General features: G+C 34.0%; 1 protein-coding gene across 1 annotated transcript in view; it reads left to right on the plus strand.

The window, feature by feature from the left end:
• LOC125056216 (RYamide receptor-like) overlaps positions 1 to 16,327 on the plus strand; it is a 53,326-nt gene that overhangs the window by 25,516 nt on the left and 11,483 nt on the right. Inside the window, exons 2-4 of the mRNA XM_047659231.1 lie at positions 1,242 to 1,336; positions 4,169 to 4,371; positions 7,551 to 7,699. Of these exons, the coding sequence (XP_047515187.1) occupies positions 1,242 to 1,336; positions 4,169 to 4,371; positions 7,551 to 7,699 (447 nt within the window). The remainder of the gene's footprint in view (positions 1 to 1,241; positions 1,337 to 4,168; positions 4,372 to 7,550; positions 7,700 to 16,327) is intronic.

Genomic DNA, 16,327 nt, shown 5'->3' on the forward strand with positions numbered 1-16,327 from the left:
TTCGTTTTAACAACAAACTCCCAAGCGAAATTAGAGAATTATCACTAAATAAATTCAAAGCTCTCGTTAAACGTAAATTAATGAATAAAGCTTTTTATAAATCTGACGAATATTTAAATTATCCTAAGCTTTGGGATTGATTTGCTCCAGTTCAAACAATTTGTCTGACTCAAAACTTAGCGATTAAAAAGAGTGGCGGAGAGTTTCTTGCCAGTTCTTCTTGCTCGCTTTCTGCCCTACACTTGCGAACTAGTAAATGTAAATTTAGAATCAATTTAACATATTTTCTATTGACATATATAAGTGTGCTTGTTTACCTATATGAATAAAGTTAGTTTGAGTTTGAGTTTAAGTATATTACGTCCATTTCGCCAATTACACTTGAATGCAACGTTGTCTTGCGTATTTCGTTTTACAAACACGCTTCAATTTTTAAACGAAAATGTTTCTTATAACTGACAAACGACTGTTTACTCTGGGATCCGGACATTCTTTTGTCCTGTTGTTTCTTTAACATTTAGATAACGGATTTTATTAGGGTATAACTTGGTAATATTTTTCAAGAGCCTTTATCAACAAAAATGTTTTAATAAGAAACAAAGTATGCGAATTCATATAAAAAAGATAAATAAATTCAGCAATCAATTGTTTTTTATTGGCCGCTGACTGTCGATTTCTTTTGCCTTATAAACCTTTTGTCTAATGAGTGGATCCGGAATTACGCCGGCTAACCCGTATCCGCTCCTTCTCTTGCCCTTCTTGCGAGTGCGAACCTGGATTTTCCAAAGATCCATAGAACTCCAATATGACCGTTTGTCGCAAAACGCAGTCTGCAAACGGCAGTGCCAGCAGTAAAACCGGCAAAGCGACTACTAAGCCTCCACAGAAGTAATCCCAATTAAAGGATAGTAACGGACCACTGTCTTCTAAACAAACATAACTTTGTCCTTGGTGCGAGAGACAGTCTCTTGTGCAACCCCTGCAGCATTTTCAGTTTCAGCGCATAGGAGTCAGTCACTCACGTAGTCCTATAATTCGTGACTGTGGCTTCCTAGCGGATATCCTTGGAGCAGTGAGGTCGCAGGTCGCAGCCTGTAAAGAGCTTCTGGAAGGAGCTAGGCTGGCTTATTTAGCGAGGACTTTAGCCGGACCAAATGGGCGTCTACGTACGGACACTGAGTCCACACTACACACCAGTCCAGGCCTATTGTCGCAATTCAATGTTTATGTGTTTGTTTCAGTACGCCTGGCTCAGCTCAAGATGACGACGCGGACTGGGCCCATAACGTATCATTAGAGGAATATTTAAGTCATAACTCCTCACAAGATGTTTTTGGTAAGTAAAGATTAATCTGAATTCACTTTTTTTTCAAAGGTATTTTTAGTTACAAAATATACCAGTGTAAATAAACCACAAAGTAATAAAAACTACATAGTTCCTGGTGATATACGATGATAATATGGGAGTTAATTCCATATTAATTGTTGCCATGGTTACGTTCATTCCAAATAGTAAATAATAAAATAGGCGTTTAAAGTAGTTGTACATGACTGCTAGCTATGAAAAAGTTAATTATCTGTTGCCTAGTTAACAAAAATTCTAATTTTGATAGAAAATACAGTCATATCAAACTCTTTTTCTACTTTTTATTTGGAGTTAGTAAGATTTTGTATATATTATATTTAGAAAGATTATCGAAATAGTAATAATTCAGTGGTCCTACAAAAAATGAATGTAGCACGTAGGTACGGTACAATTTTATAAGTGCACAGTCGTGATTTGAATGCACGTCCTCAGGTTTGAGGCACGCTTAAGTGACTAGTCTAAAGCTGCTCTAATCGTGATGCATGAATAATAGTCGCAAATGGCTTGAATATTACCATAATACTACTAAGTATTTTTTTTACAATTATACTAAAACTTATAAAATATGAATAACTTATAACTAATCTTATAAAGTAGAAATATATCCACTTTGGTACGTATGTGTGTAACAAATTTCTTTCATCAATAGAATGCTACCTTATCCCAAAATAACAATATTTATTTCCCACATATTAAAAAATATTAATCGTAAAGCTAGATGATATGTCAACCCATAACGCTTAACTTTAAGTTTATTTTATACAAAACCAATCATGCTTTAATCAAATAACAATATGCCTGAAAATTAGAGCGAAAATGAAATTCAATGAAATATAATGAGTTTTCGACGACTATTCTTAGTTATAATTGGAGATCTTTAAAACAAAGGCAAGCTGTGAATTCGTATGCCGTATTTTAATAGGAAAATGGTTCGACGTTTCGAATACTTGGCGAGGCTGCGTTAGCAATTAAATGAATTAAAATGGCGCTAATGTACAGCTGTAATCTTGTAAAACTGGCTTTCATACGACCTTTAGTAGAATCAAAGACAATTAGAATATAATTGAAAGATATAAAGTATAGAAATTAATCGTATCTTCATTTATAAGGGTGCGTCCACATCTGGCGAATATGCCGCGAGCTGCACGCGTGCAATCACAGCAATGGTTTGGTGCGCCTCTTTAGCGCAACTCATGCAAGGCTAGTATAATGCGTGCACGCGGCGCACGACCTGTGCGCACTCAATTCTCGCGCTCACAGTTCCCTTTACTGGCGTGGGCGGAAGGAAGACGCGAGTCGCTAGCGCGCCGCCCGCGCGCTGATCGCGTACTGTGCTACGGCGGCGCAGGAGCGGCGCACGAACAAAAATGCACGCGCGCAGCTCGCAAACTACTCGCGAGCTGCACATTCGCGGCATATTCGCCAGATGTGGATGCAGCCTAACAATGTGTTCCGAATTCAAATTAGTGAAGTTATATATGCGAAGTGACGAGATATATATTTTCGTAGCGTTATTGCGTCCTTAAACTTTTAGTAAAGTGTCGAGTGTTCTAATGAATTGTTTGAATTGGTCCCCGTTCCATAATTCCGTCGCCACCGTAATATCTGGATATTTTCCACAGTTAGCTGCCAATCTATAAGACTTTATGATGTGTATGAGTGGTACCAGTTTCTTTAACCACCTAACCTCTTAATCACCACCTTTGAAACTTTACTTAGTATATTACCTTAAAGTTTAAATATCTTTCGTTATTTTATATTGTAATTTCGCTGTTCTTAAAAGATTACAATATTCATTTACTAGTATAAGCACATTCTAAATTTAAATGAGGGTAACGCTAAACCTTTATTAAGCCACGTGAAAGTTATAAAACGACCGCCGTGATTTAATGTAGCTGAAATGTTTAATTTGAATCGATTTAGTAAAGTTTCAAGGAGATTTTTTGAAAGTAAATATACAGAATATTAAGCAGGCTAAAGTTCTTGTAAAGATTTGTTAAGTCGTTAAACTTTTTCTTTTATCCTTATCCAATAGAATTCGAACAATCCAGTTCCAAGTTCCACTGAAATTGTCTAATAAAGGATTATGGATGGAAACTCTTGGTTAACTGATTCAATGAAAGTTGTGTAAAAAATATTTTAAGTATTGCTTTTGTAAATTTAATCAATTTATTTATGTAGTGTTTGTTAAAACCTACAACCTTTTTATATCTGGGCCTCAGATTTCTATATCTGTTTCATGATCATTTGTATTATAGGCAAGTAGGTGATCAGCCTCCTGTGCCTGACACACGACGTTTTGGGTCTAAGGCAAGTCGGTTTCCTCACGATATTTTCCTTCACCGTTCAAGTGAATGTTTATGCGCACATAGACAGAAAGTCCATTGGCGCATAGCCGGGGCTCGAACCTATGACCTTTGAGATGAGAGTCGCACGCTGAAGCCAACACTGCTCATGTACTGAAAATACTGAAAACTGTCTAAATTTATTTGTAACACATACAAATACTGTGTATAGTTAAATTAATATGTGATAAATAACAAGACACAGAACAAACAATTCTTATTAGGTTTTACGTCCTAATGTACGTTATTTTTTTTAAATAACTGGTTAAATAATAATAATAAGTTTTATTAAGTATGCATGTCCTTGTTTCACACGGCTGGATTAAACATCTGCAAATTATTTTCTCTGTCTAATATTACATATAATATAAAGTGTTACTACATTCCTCTAGCTGCTGCATTGCTATACGATAAACATTAAAACAAAATACATCAACGTTTCATTTGTTTGTTTCAGACACCTTGTACGACGTTCCAACGGGATTGATAGTATTGTTATCGTTCCTGTACGGCTCAATATCTGTATTGGCTGTGATAGGGAACTTTCTGGTGATGTGGGTGGTCGCAACGTCGCGTCGAATGCAAAGCGTAACTAACTGTTACATTGCTAATTTGGCGCTGGCTGATATAGTTATAGGATTATTTGCAATACCATTCCAAGTAAGTGTATTATTATTTTTTGAAGTGAAACTTCTTTAGGCGCATGAGGGTAAAATTTTTAATGATGAAACGCAACAATAACATCGTCACGAAGATGTGCAGCGTTTTTGTCGTAGACAATGGAGAGAGCATATAAATAAATATTATATGTAGCATGATAAATAGCACGAGAGGAGACGCCGGTCCCGTCGGCCAGCAGGCTCCGACTCTCCCATAACAACCATGACGATATTTTCAAAGAAATCGTAGTCTGGCCACGGCAGGAAACGCCAAGCTCTCCAGACCATCTCAATAAAGTCCCTTTTTAGGAAAGGAGAGAATACTCCTGTCTGACTTCTCGGCCACAGATCCACCTGATGGCGTAGTTGGTAGCCAATTAGGAGGGCTATTTAGCAACATATAAATATAATTTATTAATTTATTACTATTTACATAAATTCTGCGTTTACGCGTTATTCAATAGAACATCTATGCAATATTTTTTTCAATTCGAACCCGTCCAAAAATAGCACGTTCAAACAAATATACAAAAAAAATCGAAAACTGACGAATTGTTTTGTATAGATTAAACCCCTTATGGAAAAAACTAGATCGGTCTCTTTCTGAGAAATAGTGGCTACGCTGTGACGAAAAAAGACAGAAGAGTTCTGTAAAAGGCAATTCGACTTATTAATTCTAAGGAATATGGGAGTACGTATAAAATTAATTAAAAAAAAATGACGTTGAAAACTATTCTTTATTCTTTTCGAATTAAATGCTATGTATAAAAAATCTACGAATTTAACAAAATGAAAAATATTTATGGTTATCATGTGAAACAATTTTTAAAAGAGCTCTTAACTAATAGGTTATCAACCCAATTTAAAAGTCGAGTTTTATAAAACAAAATTCAGTTAAACCTACATTAACGCAATATGAGAAATCTATTAATCAGATTACAAAACCAAGGCAATCCGCTACAAATCCAAATTTGACATCTTAAGAGTTTATTGCCAGTTCTTCTCTTCCGTTCTACGCCCTTGATTTGAGAACTAGCAGTCAATGTAAAATTAGAAGCATTTAATGTATAATTCTTTTTTTTACGTTCATAAGTGTACATTGTGCTACCTATATGAATAAATGATTTTGACTTTGACTCTAATATCCGTTTCTCATTACATTTAACGCTTATACACAAAAATCTATCGAAAAATCTTAGAATATAAAGCTCTAGATTTCTTGAAACTAAAAATCATTTTAAGACCGCTTCAGAATTTAATGATATACTTGACTTGCTAATCAAGTGCCATCAAAATATGATGCACTGAATTGCATTATCCACATGATTTCGAACGCTCAACCCTTCTCATGAGATTTCTGTTTCATATGTTGTCTTGGCTGAAAGTCTTTAACGGTCCGCTTCACTATCTTTCGTTAACTAGCGAACTGTGAAATCGACTCCTGGTGGAAGTGTAACTATAGGCTGCGATTACTGCCCCTTTTGGTCGTCCCGTAGGCACGTTTGACCCCCTCCCCCTTTCCTATAATTTATTTTTATTTATAAATGTTTATTTTATTGGTCTGGAATTCGAAGCAGCGATTTTGTAGCTACAAATCACTACAATGACGTCATACTGTGATATACTTTATCAAAGTTATTCCGATCGCTAATGTTGAACTGTTCGACTAGATAAGACTGGGGCCTTCAGGCCAGTCAGTGGTTTAACTGATCCAAGATTATTCCTTTTTAGGTTGTAGGAACAGCACCTTCTTTCCTTCACACTTTCAAACAAGTTAATATTTTCATTAAGTTGACCTTGACCTGAAAAATTCTCGTCTTTTTGTTTGGAAAAAACCACCGGTATTTTTTTTTAGTTTAAAGTTCCCATTTTTATATGAATTTCAAAATAATTATACTTAATTATATTGACGATAAACGTACATGATATTTTTAATTTAAATACTTACTACACAAATGTAGTGTTTGTCAAAAACTGGGCATGATAAAAAAAAATTATTTTGTTAGTTAAGCAAAAAAAAAATGTTATTAATAGAATTATAGTAAAATCTAATATTCTTAAAAGAAAACTATTGAATTAAAATAATTATAAAATTAAAATTTACCGCGTTTTCTCTTGTCAAAAATGTCTAATTAAAAATTAAGTCTGACGTCAACTAACAAAACCAGAGACAAGACTTCTATTATACAATTGAATCAAATTAGCGTTCTACTATTCGGACGTTTGGCTACCAATATGTTATCAATAACGTTAGTTAGCGTATAACGGAATAGAATAGGTATGGAGCTTATACCATATTTCGAGGGTCAGCTCGGATTTCAAAATCCTTTCATCACTACAATGTTGAAGAATTCCTGAGAGACAGACTAAACTTCTTTGCGTAATATTATAGTAAACATTTCCGTGAGATATCTATACTAATATCATAATATTAATTTAATTAAGAGATTTGTATGTATGTTTGTAACGAATTGGCTCAAATGTACTAGACCGATTTTAAAAATTCTTTCACCATTTAAATGCCGCATTATCGATGATTTTAGTTGGATCATTGAATAAATAAGGATCCCGACTAAAACTACAGTAATGTTACCCAAGGTGTAAAAATGCATATAAAATATCTTTGATCGCATGCGCTGCGAAAACTATTGACGATAGAACAAAAAAAAGAGTGTGTGTACTACTGTACACGCGTTAGAAGTTATACTTCTTTGGCGTATGGAAAAAAAATAACTAAAATGCAGAAGTGATTAACGATAAATATTAAAATTAATCAATAAAATTATTATTAGTGAATACTATCACCGTCGCATATGAAATTGATTTAATAAAAACTCCAAAATAATATTTATTTATTCACACTGTTTAATTGTACTGTTACGAAACACGTGTTCTAAATATAAAAATACTAGAATATACAACTTGAACATAGTTGTTATCGATTTTCATGCCACCTAGAACTAACTTCATTCTCTTAATTTTGTGTAACGGTGCGCGCGCATCGTAAAATTTCACTCTCATCAATTTTTCATAACGCGCCTAAAGAAGTATAACTTAAAAATGTTCCACAATATTAAAGAACATATAAATATCTACAAAAAATTGTTAAAAAGATAAATGTCCTCCCATGCGAAGCCGGCACGGGCCGCTAGCATTTAATAAGATAATTATTTCTTTCAGTTCCAAGCGGCGCTGCTACAGCGATGGCTACTACCTCATTTCATGTGTGCGTTTTGCCCGTTCGTGCAAGCGCTGAGTGTAAATGTCAGTGTGTTTACATTAACCGCGATTGCCGTAGACAGACACCGTGCTATCATAACACCTCTCAGGTAAATCATTTTATCTTAATCTTTAGCATTTTTTAATTGAATATGAACAGGAAATGCAAATTAATTTGAGCGAAGAAGAGAATATTATATTGCCACCTGTGCACTGACTTAAGACTTAAGTAGGTCTGTGTTGTAATTCATAATTTGATGAGAAGAGCAAATGTGTATCAACAACGCAAACGTCAAGGTAGGAAGATGCTTATCGCAATGGTGTTTATTTATTCCCCGATCCCTTTCCCTTCTTTTTCTACAGCCGAACATTAGAGAGACAGTTATATATATTATTATAGTTATATATATTATTATTATTAAAGCAGTGTTGGCCTAGTGGCTTCAGCGTGCGACTCTCATCCCTGAGGGCGTAGATTCGAGACCCGGCTGTGCACCATTAGACTTTCTGTTCAGTGCGCATTTAACATTCGCTCGAACGTTGAAGGAAAATATCGTGAGGAAACCTGCTTGCCTTAGACCCAAAAAGTCGACGGCGTGTGTAACAGATTCAGAAATCTGAGGCTGTATTACCACTGATTTTTTGAAGTTATACTTCTTTGAGTAAGTAGTATGAGAGTGAAATTTTACGATGTGCGCGCACCGTGACACAAAATTAACAGAATGAAGTTGCCCACGGAAGATGCTACGGCATTGGACATAATTTAAAAACAACATTCGAATAATAAAAGAATTTATGTTACACTTAATGTAGGAGAATAATAATAAATATTTATTTATTTAATTTTTCAAATGTAAACTAAACTTTATTGACTATAATGACTCCTTTTCCAGTTTTTGATTATTTAATTGTAATTAATTATGTGCATGCAATCAAAAACTATTTTTAATAATGCCAAAGAAGTATAACTTCTTACGCGAGCATCCTTTTTTTAATTATTATTATTATATTAAGTGCATACAAAACTATTTTAATCTAACTCCTCAAAAATTGTAAGATTATCCTTATTTCTAAAGCCTATATATTTTATCTAAGGCACTTTATGATAAAATAAAAGGGACAAAATAAACTTGAAGTAATTGAATATATCTGTGAATCAGCTCGTTAGTGTTAAGGCCAGCTGATGTTACTGAGAAGATTATAATATTTGATATTTTAGTTGCGAAACTAGATAATATTTTCTTAGATCGTTATAGGAATTTACACTTATTTTGATATAAAAGAAATAGTTGGCAAGGCTTTCGATTTACATACCAAGTTTATACCGTTTACGCAAGCAAATCCAGTATGAATTTACGCAAATCTAAATAGAATTGAATATTTTAAATATTTTTCCCAAGTTTAATATAAATTTTTGTTTTATTTTGTAAAATGGCAATAACAAAACAGTTGCCTTTTTACACGCTTTATATTAGCTTCACCTGTATGTATGTATGTATGTATGTAACCGACTCCTTCGGACTCGATTTTGACCCACTTTTAATGGACAGATTTAATTCAAACTTTGCGCACCTATCAAAGATCGATGACAATGCAATAATCCGAAAAAAAAATGAAAAGAATAAAAAAAATTAACTGAAAAATAAAAAATAAATAATAGTTAAAAAAACTAGAACACACGCTTTTAAAGCACATCAAACTAAAAAGTGAAAAATAATTCCTAATTTAGGCTGAAAATGGTAATGAACAAAAAATACTGGTATTATTGTGAAAAAGCGTGGGTTGCTCGATAGACGAAAAATATGGCACAGAGCGCCCCACGCTTTTTCACAATAATACCAGTATTTTTTGTTCATTACCATTTTCAGCCTAAATTAGGAATTATTAAAAAAATAAACTTGCTCTATTACGATATTAAATAAAAATAACGCTTTAAAGTAAAACAAATATATATTTTGTGTATCAATTCAGAAATTAAGCATGTTCTCATCCGATGAACAACTGTGCTCAAAGTAGTCTCATAATGTTTAACGTACGGAACAAAAATTGCACTACAAAAATTATTACGCTAAATCAGCAGAAGATACTAACGGCTCAAATATAAGAGTCTTTCCTCCATATTTAATTTTGTTCCCTTTGGAGAATAGACTCTTGGGCCGTGGGGTTTAAGTGCACAGGCGCTATTTAAAGATTTCAGTTGGGACACCGAATAAGTATGGCAATACAGCAAGGAAATGCTGCCAGCATTAAAGGTAAACTGCAACAGAGACCAAACTTTTTAAATTTCTTTGTTTTTTTTTTATATAATAGGGGGGCAAACGAGCTTGCGGGACGACCAAAAAGGGCAGTCTACGCAGCCCATAGACACCCATTTTTAGTGGGTGCGTTGCCGGCCGTTGAGGGAGGAGTAGACTCGCTTTTTAAACATTTGGAGGTCGTATCTCTGAGGGAAGACCCCCACCGGGAGTCGATTCCACAGTTCGCTAGTTTTCTGTTTATCAATTTTAAATTATTATAAGTATTATAACTACTGTGAAGGTTAAGAATATTGTAAATACTGTATATTTGTGACTGGAAATAAAATCATTATTTAATACAGATATCATAAGTCACTTAACGTCAATAATAATCCGATTTCTCCTCAGCGGATGGCATTTAATAGGTTCTGTCATAAACACTTTATGGAGATATTACCGACAATTTGATAGCCTCATGTTTATTAATGATGGCAATTCTGTCCAAAGACCTCTCTTAGATGACAATTTTTTCGACGATTAATGTGGGCACAGACATGTTATAGTAATAATTTTGTTGCATATGCGCGAGAGTAAATTCTCTTTCACAATAAAGTTTAGAAAATGAATAGGGGGCTTGAGATATCATTTGTCACGTGACAAAGTTTGAACTAATGCGATTCCCATACAAATTCGTTTAGTGTTAATGGGTCACAATGTCACAAGGTGATTTTGCCTCAAGCCCCTGAATAACCATGATTAAAATGTCATCTGTCATCTTTCATCTGGCAATGACAACTGACATCTGTAAGGTTAGTGCGCCAACTGCGACTTGAAATCAATTTTCGAATCTTAAGTGCGTATTGTGTATTATTAAGTACAGTAACTGCGCGTTTTTGTGTTAATTCAATCCCGTTTGAAAACTTTTATCCTTGCAATTTTTTTACGTTGTTTTCTAGGTGACGTGATACAATAAAAATTGTGAAATATACTGTCAAGGCAAATTATTGGAAACGATCTTGTAACTGTCCGAGGTAAATCAGTTTATTTCTGACGCCCGTGTTGAGCTCTACTGGCTGACAGCAAGGTTCCATAAATAAGGCGAGATTCCAGAAACTTCAACGAGATTAGAATGCAAACGTCAGTTATGAAACTATAAATCGCTTAGTGTCCCCCTGACTTATGGCAAATTTGATTAGTGTTTTCCCGCGCTTTGAGCTACGTTAATATTAAAGACAAAAAATAAGGAAGACGAAACTAAAGTATGCTCTAGTAGTAGTAGTAGTAAAAGAAGCATTAGTTACGCGGAATGATAAAGCTTTTATACAAACCTGTCAGCGAGTTAGATTTACGGAAAGGAAAAGAGGACATTTTCCATTATTTCTACATTTGTTTTTATCTTTTGCCTCTTAATACATAATTTCCTTTTAAATTGTGTATTAAAAGGCAAAACGTTGTAGAAAAACGTACAATATTCATTTTAAACATACAGAAAACAAAGAGTCACGCAAATTGGTGTTCTCTTTTTGTAGGTAGAATGTTAATATTATTACTATGTTTCACAATATCATTCTTTAAATGCTGTATCGAATGCTTATATTTTTGGGACACGAAGCAAATGAGCAGAAATTAAATTTAGGTATTTACCGCCGCCTATAGATACCTGCAACAGCAGGCGGTTTGCAAGTGCGTTGTCGGCCTTGAAGTTAGTGCTACGCTTTTCTCTAGAAGGTCTCTAAGTCTTAACGTTTAATAATTTACCAACAATATATTTAAACATTATAAACATAACACGCCAACTTTTGAGTTAAAACACATTGTAACAGTAAAACTGCATGGATTTTCGTTAAACAAAAACATATTGGGTTATCATATCTCATTTCTCAACTTTATTATTATGCTATATCAATTTACTTATAACACTTTTAGTAAGAAAGTATTTTAATACTTTGAATTAAGTTCAGGCACGTAGACTAAGTTAAGTATAAGATGTCAAGTCGTAGACGGTTAAACTTCTATAGAACTCCAAAGTCTTAAGTGGTATTTGGTATCAAAATAATTTCATTTAGTTTTAATATCAATAAATAGGATGCATGATGCTAACAATTTGGTTTTCTTACTATTAAATATTCTTGGCGTTTTTTATTAGTTATTAGGTGTAAGAACTTGGTTTTAAATAAAAGTGAGCCCTCTATTATATAAAAAATAAGTTCGCAGTTCGCTAGTAAATAGCGGTAGAAAATTATTCGAAGATCAGATATTTACCACATTCATGAAGTATACACGGTAATAAACTACTGTAATTTAAAGCATTTTTATAGATGAGGATTGTTTTGTGTAGTTCTATATAAAAAACGAATAACGATGATGTGCTTATTTTTTATTTGAGGAATTGTATGTGTAATTATTCACGTTGGTTCATTTCACATGTATTTTTTTCCATGGGCTTGTAGTCTAGGTTTAGGCTCCAACATCTATAACACCCTGCCCTTCCGCAGTGACTGCTAGACATTGCTGCATAAAGCGGGAAACCGCTGTCACCTTTGGTCAGAAAAAGGGGTAATTGTCAATTAGACTTTGACATGTATTCACTGTCAACTGGCTGTCACCAGTAAAACTGACACGCGGTGACACATGATATGATATGTATATTTATAAATTAATATAACCAACTCTCAAAAAATTTTGTCAGTTTAAGTGTTTATAAGCAATAGCGAGCCATCGTTAGAATTTAATCCTGAAAATAAGCTTTGACCTCTTAGCGATAAAAAATGAATATTTATCCTATAAATATGCGTGTATTAATACTTTTTTAAAAAACATACAATAAAGATATATGTATGTTTGTTTCACGTACAAAGTTTTTTTATAAGACCATGAAGGATGTAGTGGTAGGGAAGCCCAAGAGGGGATTTCGGGATTTACTAAAGCGCGGCAGATTAATATTTAGGGGGATACCTTTTTACCGGTTAAGTACCTCCACAAAATATGAGGCCCATATATAAGGCCGCCCGTGAAGGAGACAGGATCAGATTAGTAAAAAAAATTGACCATCAGAAATTCCCGAGCGCGTCAGATTAAGGTAGGGTGAGTTAATTACATCCTAAAAAGTGTATATTCCACTAATCTGACAATTTGAGAGTGACGGAAAAAAAGGGGAGGGCAACAAAGTTTTAAAAAAAAACGTCATCTCGACATTCTCGAGCGTAGCTAATTTTTTTTTTATTTTGAAGGAAATAATTCAAGAATAATGAAAAATATATAATCTGACGATTTCCGCAAGCCGAAATAACAAAAATTCGTCGATAAAGTTAAATGCGTGCAGCTGCGTGATGCCTACATTTCCTTAAACCGATCGGAATCTACTAAACGGCGTTCTAAATATTTCCCTCAAAATTACATTTCCTGTGAATTTGAACCGATTCGGACCGATAGATTTTGAGAAATTTTGAAAAATCTTAAAAAAATAAGAAATATTTTTTTTTAAAGTGGTTTCTTTATCGATCAACTTCAAAAACTAATCCACCTTTGAGCTTGAAAAACCACGTCGATCGCTCCACCAAGCTGGTCAAAAGCGGTTGATTCGTTCGAGAGATATCGTGAACAAAAGAAACCCGAAAAAGTGTTTTTACGGGATTACTCCGAAATTTGTGGTTCGATCAATTAAAATTGCAAAATTACTTATGAGGATGATAAAACTGCGTCGAATGCCGCCAACCGCGTGAAAATTGCTTGATCCATTCAAAAGTTATTGCGGTTTGAAAATTCCAAAAATAGTGTTCTATGAAACTTCTATCAGACTTTCGAGCTAGGAGAGCTCAAATGCATAGAAATGTTATTTCTTTGAACTCAGCGAGCTCAAAATATCAATTTTAAGCGCCCAGGAATGGAATAAGCGGGAAGTTGCAGGGATGGCCCTTTAGGTGAACCGTTTTCTAAAAAAAATTTGTCAGATCAGGCGAATCCCTCTAGATAATCGTCAGATTATGAGACAGTACGTTTAGAACATAAAGATGAACCACATATATCTTAATCTGACGCGCTTGAGTATTTCAAAATTGCGTTTTTTTTTTGCAAATTATGAAAATGCCCGTGGGTTTGCGTTCCATCGAAATCGTCAGATTAGTGAATGAGAGCTTTTTTTTGGTGCACTTAACACTCCCTTAGAAAATCTGACGCGTTCGATAATTTTTATTTTTTTTTCATTTTCAACCCTTGAATACAACCACCCGCATCATGCAAACGATCAGATTAACATACGTACATTATTAAAAATACGTAGGGCATTGATGCTATCAATATCTGACGCGCTCGAGGATGTCCATGCAACAGTTTTTTTTTACATATTTAACAATCTATAGCCGCTTAACCCACCGATGAAAAGGTATATATCATATAACATTTTTTTCTTCTTATTATCTAAGCTTTGCATCCCAATAGATCTCTACGACGCTCGAGTAAATCCCCATTTAGCATCGTGGGCTAAATGGGGATTTACTCGATACCATAGTTAAAATGCACATTCATAGACACAGCTTCTTTGCCTTTCAGTTGTGATAAAACATTTAATAGGAATTCAAGGCAATATATCAGAGAATCTCGTAAATATCCGGGTAGTAAATTAAAAGACTGTCTGTCAGTGCTAACGACCGCAGCGCACCGCTATTTAATAGTTATTTGAAGTCGAAGTACTCTGTAAAAACGAGTTTATTGACTACTATCTGGATATAATTTTTAAATTTTAAAAATGAATACCTACGTTACTGAGAAATAACGTAGCATGTGTAAGAATATTTGAAATTGGTCCAGTGTTTATTCGTTACAAAATATAAAGATTGGCCGTGAAACAAGAACGAGTCAGATTCAGAGACAATGTTTTGCGCGAACTATCACTCCCGGAAGTCAAACATAATATGTTCGTGACTTACTTATGTATCCTTACGTCTCGACTCTACTACACTCTAAGTTCCAAATTCAATAATAATGACGTCACATAGTAATTTTAATATCCTGTGCTGGTGGTCGGTACCTCTACTGAAGTTACGGAGTAATCTTGCCGATTATAGTTCGTCCCTTTTTTTGCAGAAAGTGGCCTTAGTGTATTAAATTTTAGTGCCTTATAACATAATAAACTAGTTTTAGTTTCCTTAGTAGCTACGGTAGATTGCGAGAGTGACCCCGGATCCTCTCTATAGCGTCATTGTAGGAACCACCCGAGGTGGGTTAAGTGGGTATTGGTCACCCAGTCCCTGAATGTCAGAGATTCTGGTAAGTCGAGTCCCACAAACCTCTGCTATTTTCGGGGGCATGCGCAAATGCATTTCCATCTCGGATATTAAAAAGTATTTCCTTATTAAATGGTCAGCCTAAAAATAGATTAGTTATCGCGCTGTGAATTAACAAACAAATATGGCGGCGTGGCACTTATCGTTCAATCAACTTTTTAATTTCTATTTTCTAATATAATTGATGTGTATGTGTGTAAAATTTGTGATTTTATTTTCTTGTATTTTATATATATGTCGCAGTCGAATCGTTTTAACAAAAAAAGAAAATTTTTGCACAACAGTGCGCACGTCCCGCGAAGTCCCTGTCGAACTCAACAATCGATCCTTTAACCTTTTTAGTTTTTACGGACAAATCGACTTTGACAATTTACAACCCGTAGCTTATGTATATGAGTTTTTAATTTATTTATTAGCCGGTTATGTATATGATACTGCGTAGTGTTGCCATTCTTAAACAAATGACATCGTGTTCTCTTATTTAAATGTATCTCTATTTATATATATATATATATATTAATTTAATTATTGCCATAAAAAAACTGAATTTTAAATAGACTATCCGACCTGAAAATAACAAAGTATTATGCAAGGCAATTCACATAAAAAGATTTAATCCGAATTCCACTTATAATTTATTATATGTACAAACGAAAAATATTTTTTATAAATCTTCTGTAGTTGGCCACTATTTGCCTTTATTTATGGCACTGCCTGTGTACATACATTGCGAGGTCCTCCACGTGTAAAAAGGTTTTGCCTTTTTACGAATCCATAAACTCAAATATCCTTCATATAAATCCATCGTAGCAATATTGTGAGTGGTATAAATAACCGGAGCTGAAAATTTATGATTTTTCTTTTCCTTTGGTATTTCCTTTTATTTAATATCCAAGCCATATAAATTTGGATAATCAACCAAGAAATGTGTCCCATAGTTACTGAGGTTACAATATAAATATCCATATGTAACGGACTTATATATGTCATTTTTGTTCATAATTTTATCAGGTAATTAGGTACCTTACAACCAACATGTAGTGAGTAATGTTTAATTAAAATGAAAGCATGCTTAAGTGCCCAACTCATACCTAATCCACTATTTGCTGATATTTCTAGTATATAATTGTATTTTTATTTTTTGTAATATTTATGTTTACGAAAATTGACAGATTTTAGAAAAGATGCTTGTAACATACTGTAGATAAAACATTATGTA

Source organism: Pieris napi, chromosome 14, assembly GCF_905475465.1.
Source record: "Pieris napi chromosome 14, ilPieNapi1.2, whole genome shotgun sequence".
Taxonomy (NCBI): Eukaryota; Metazoa; Arthropoda; class Insecta; order Lepidoptera; family Pieridae; genus Pieris; species Pieris napi.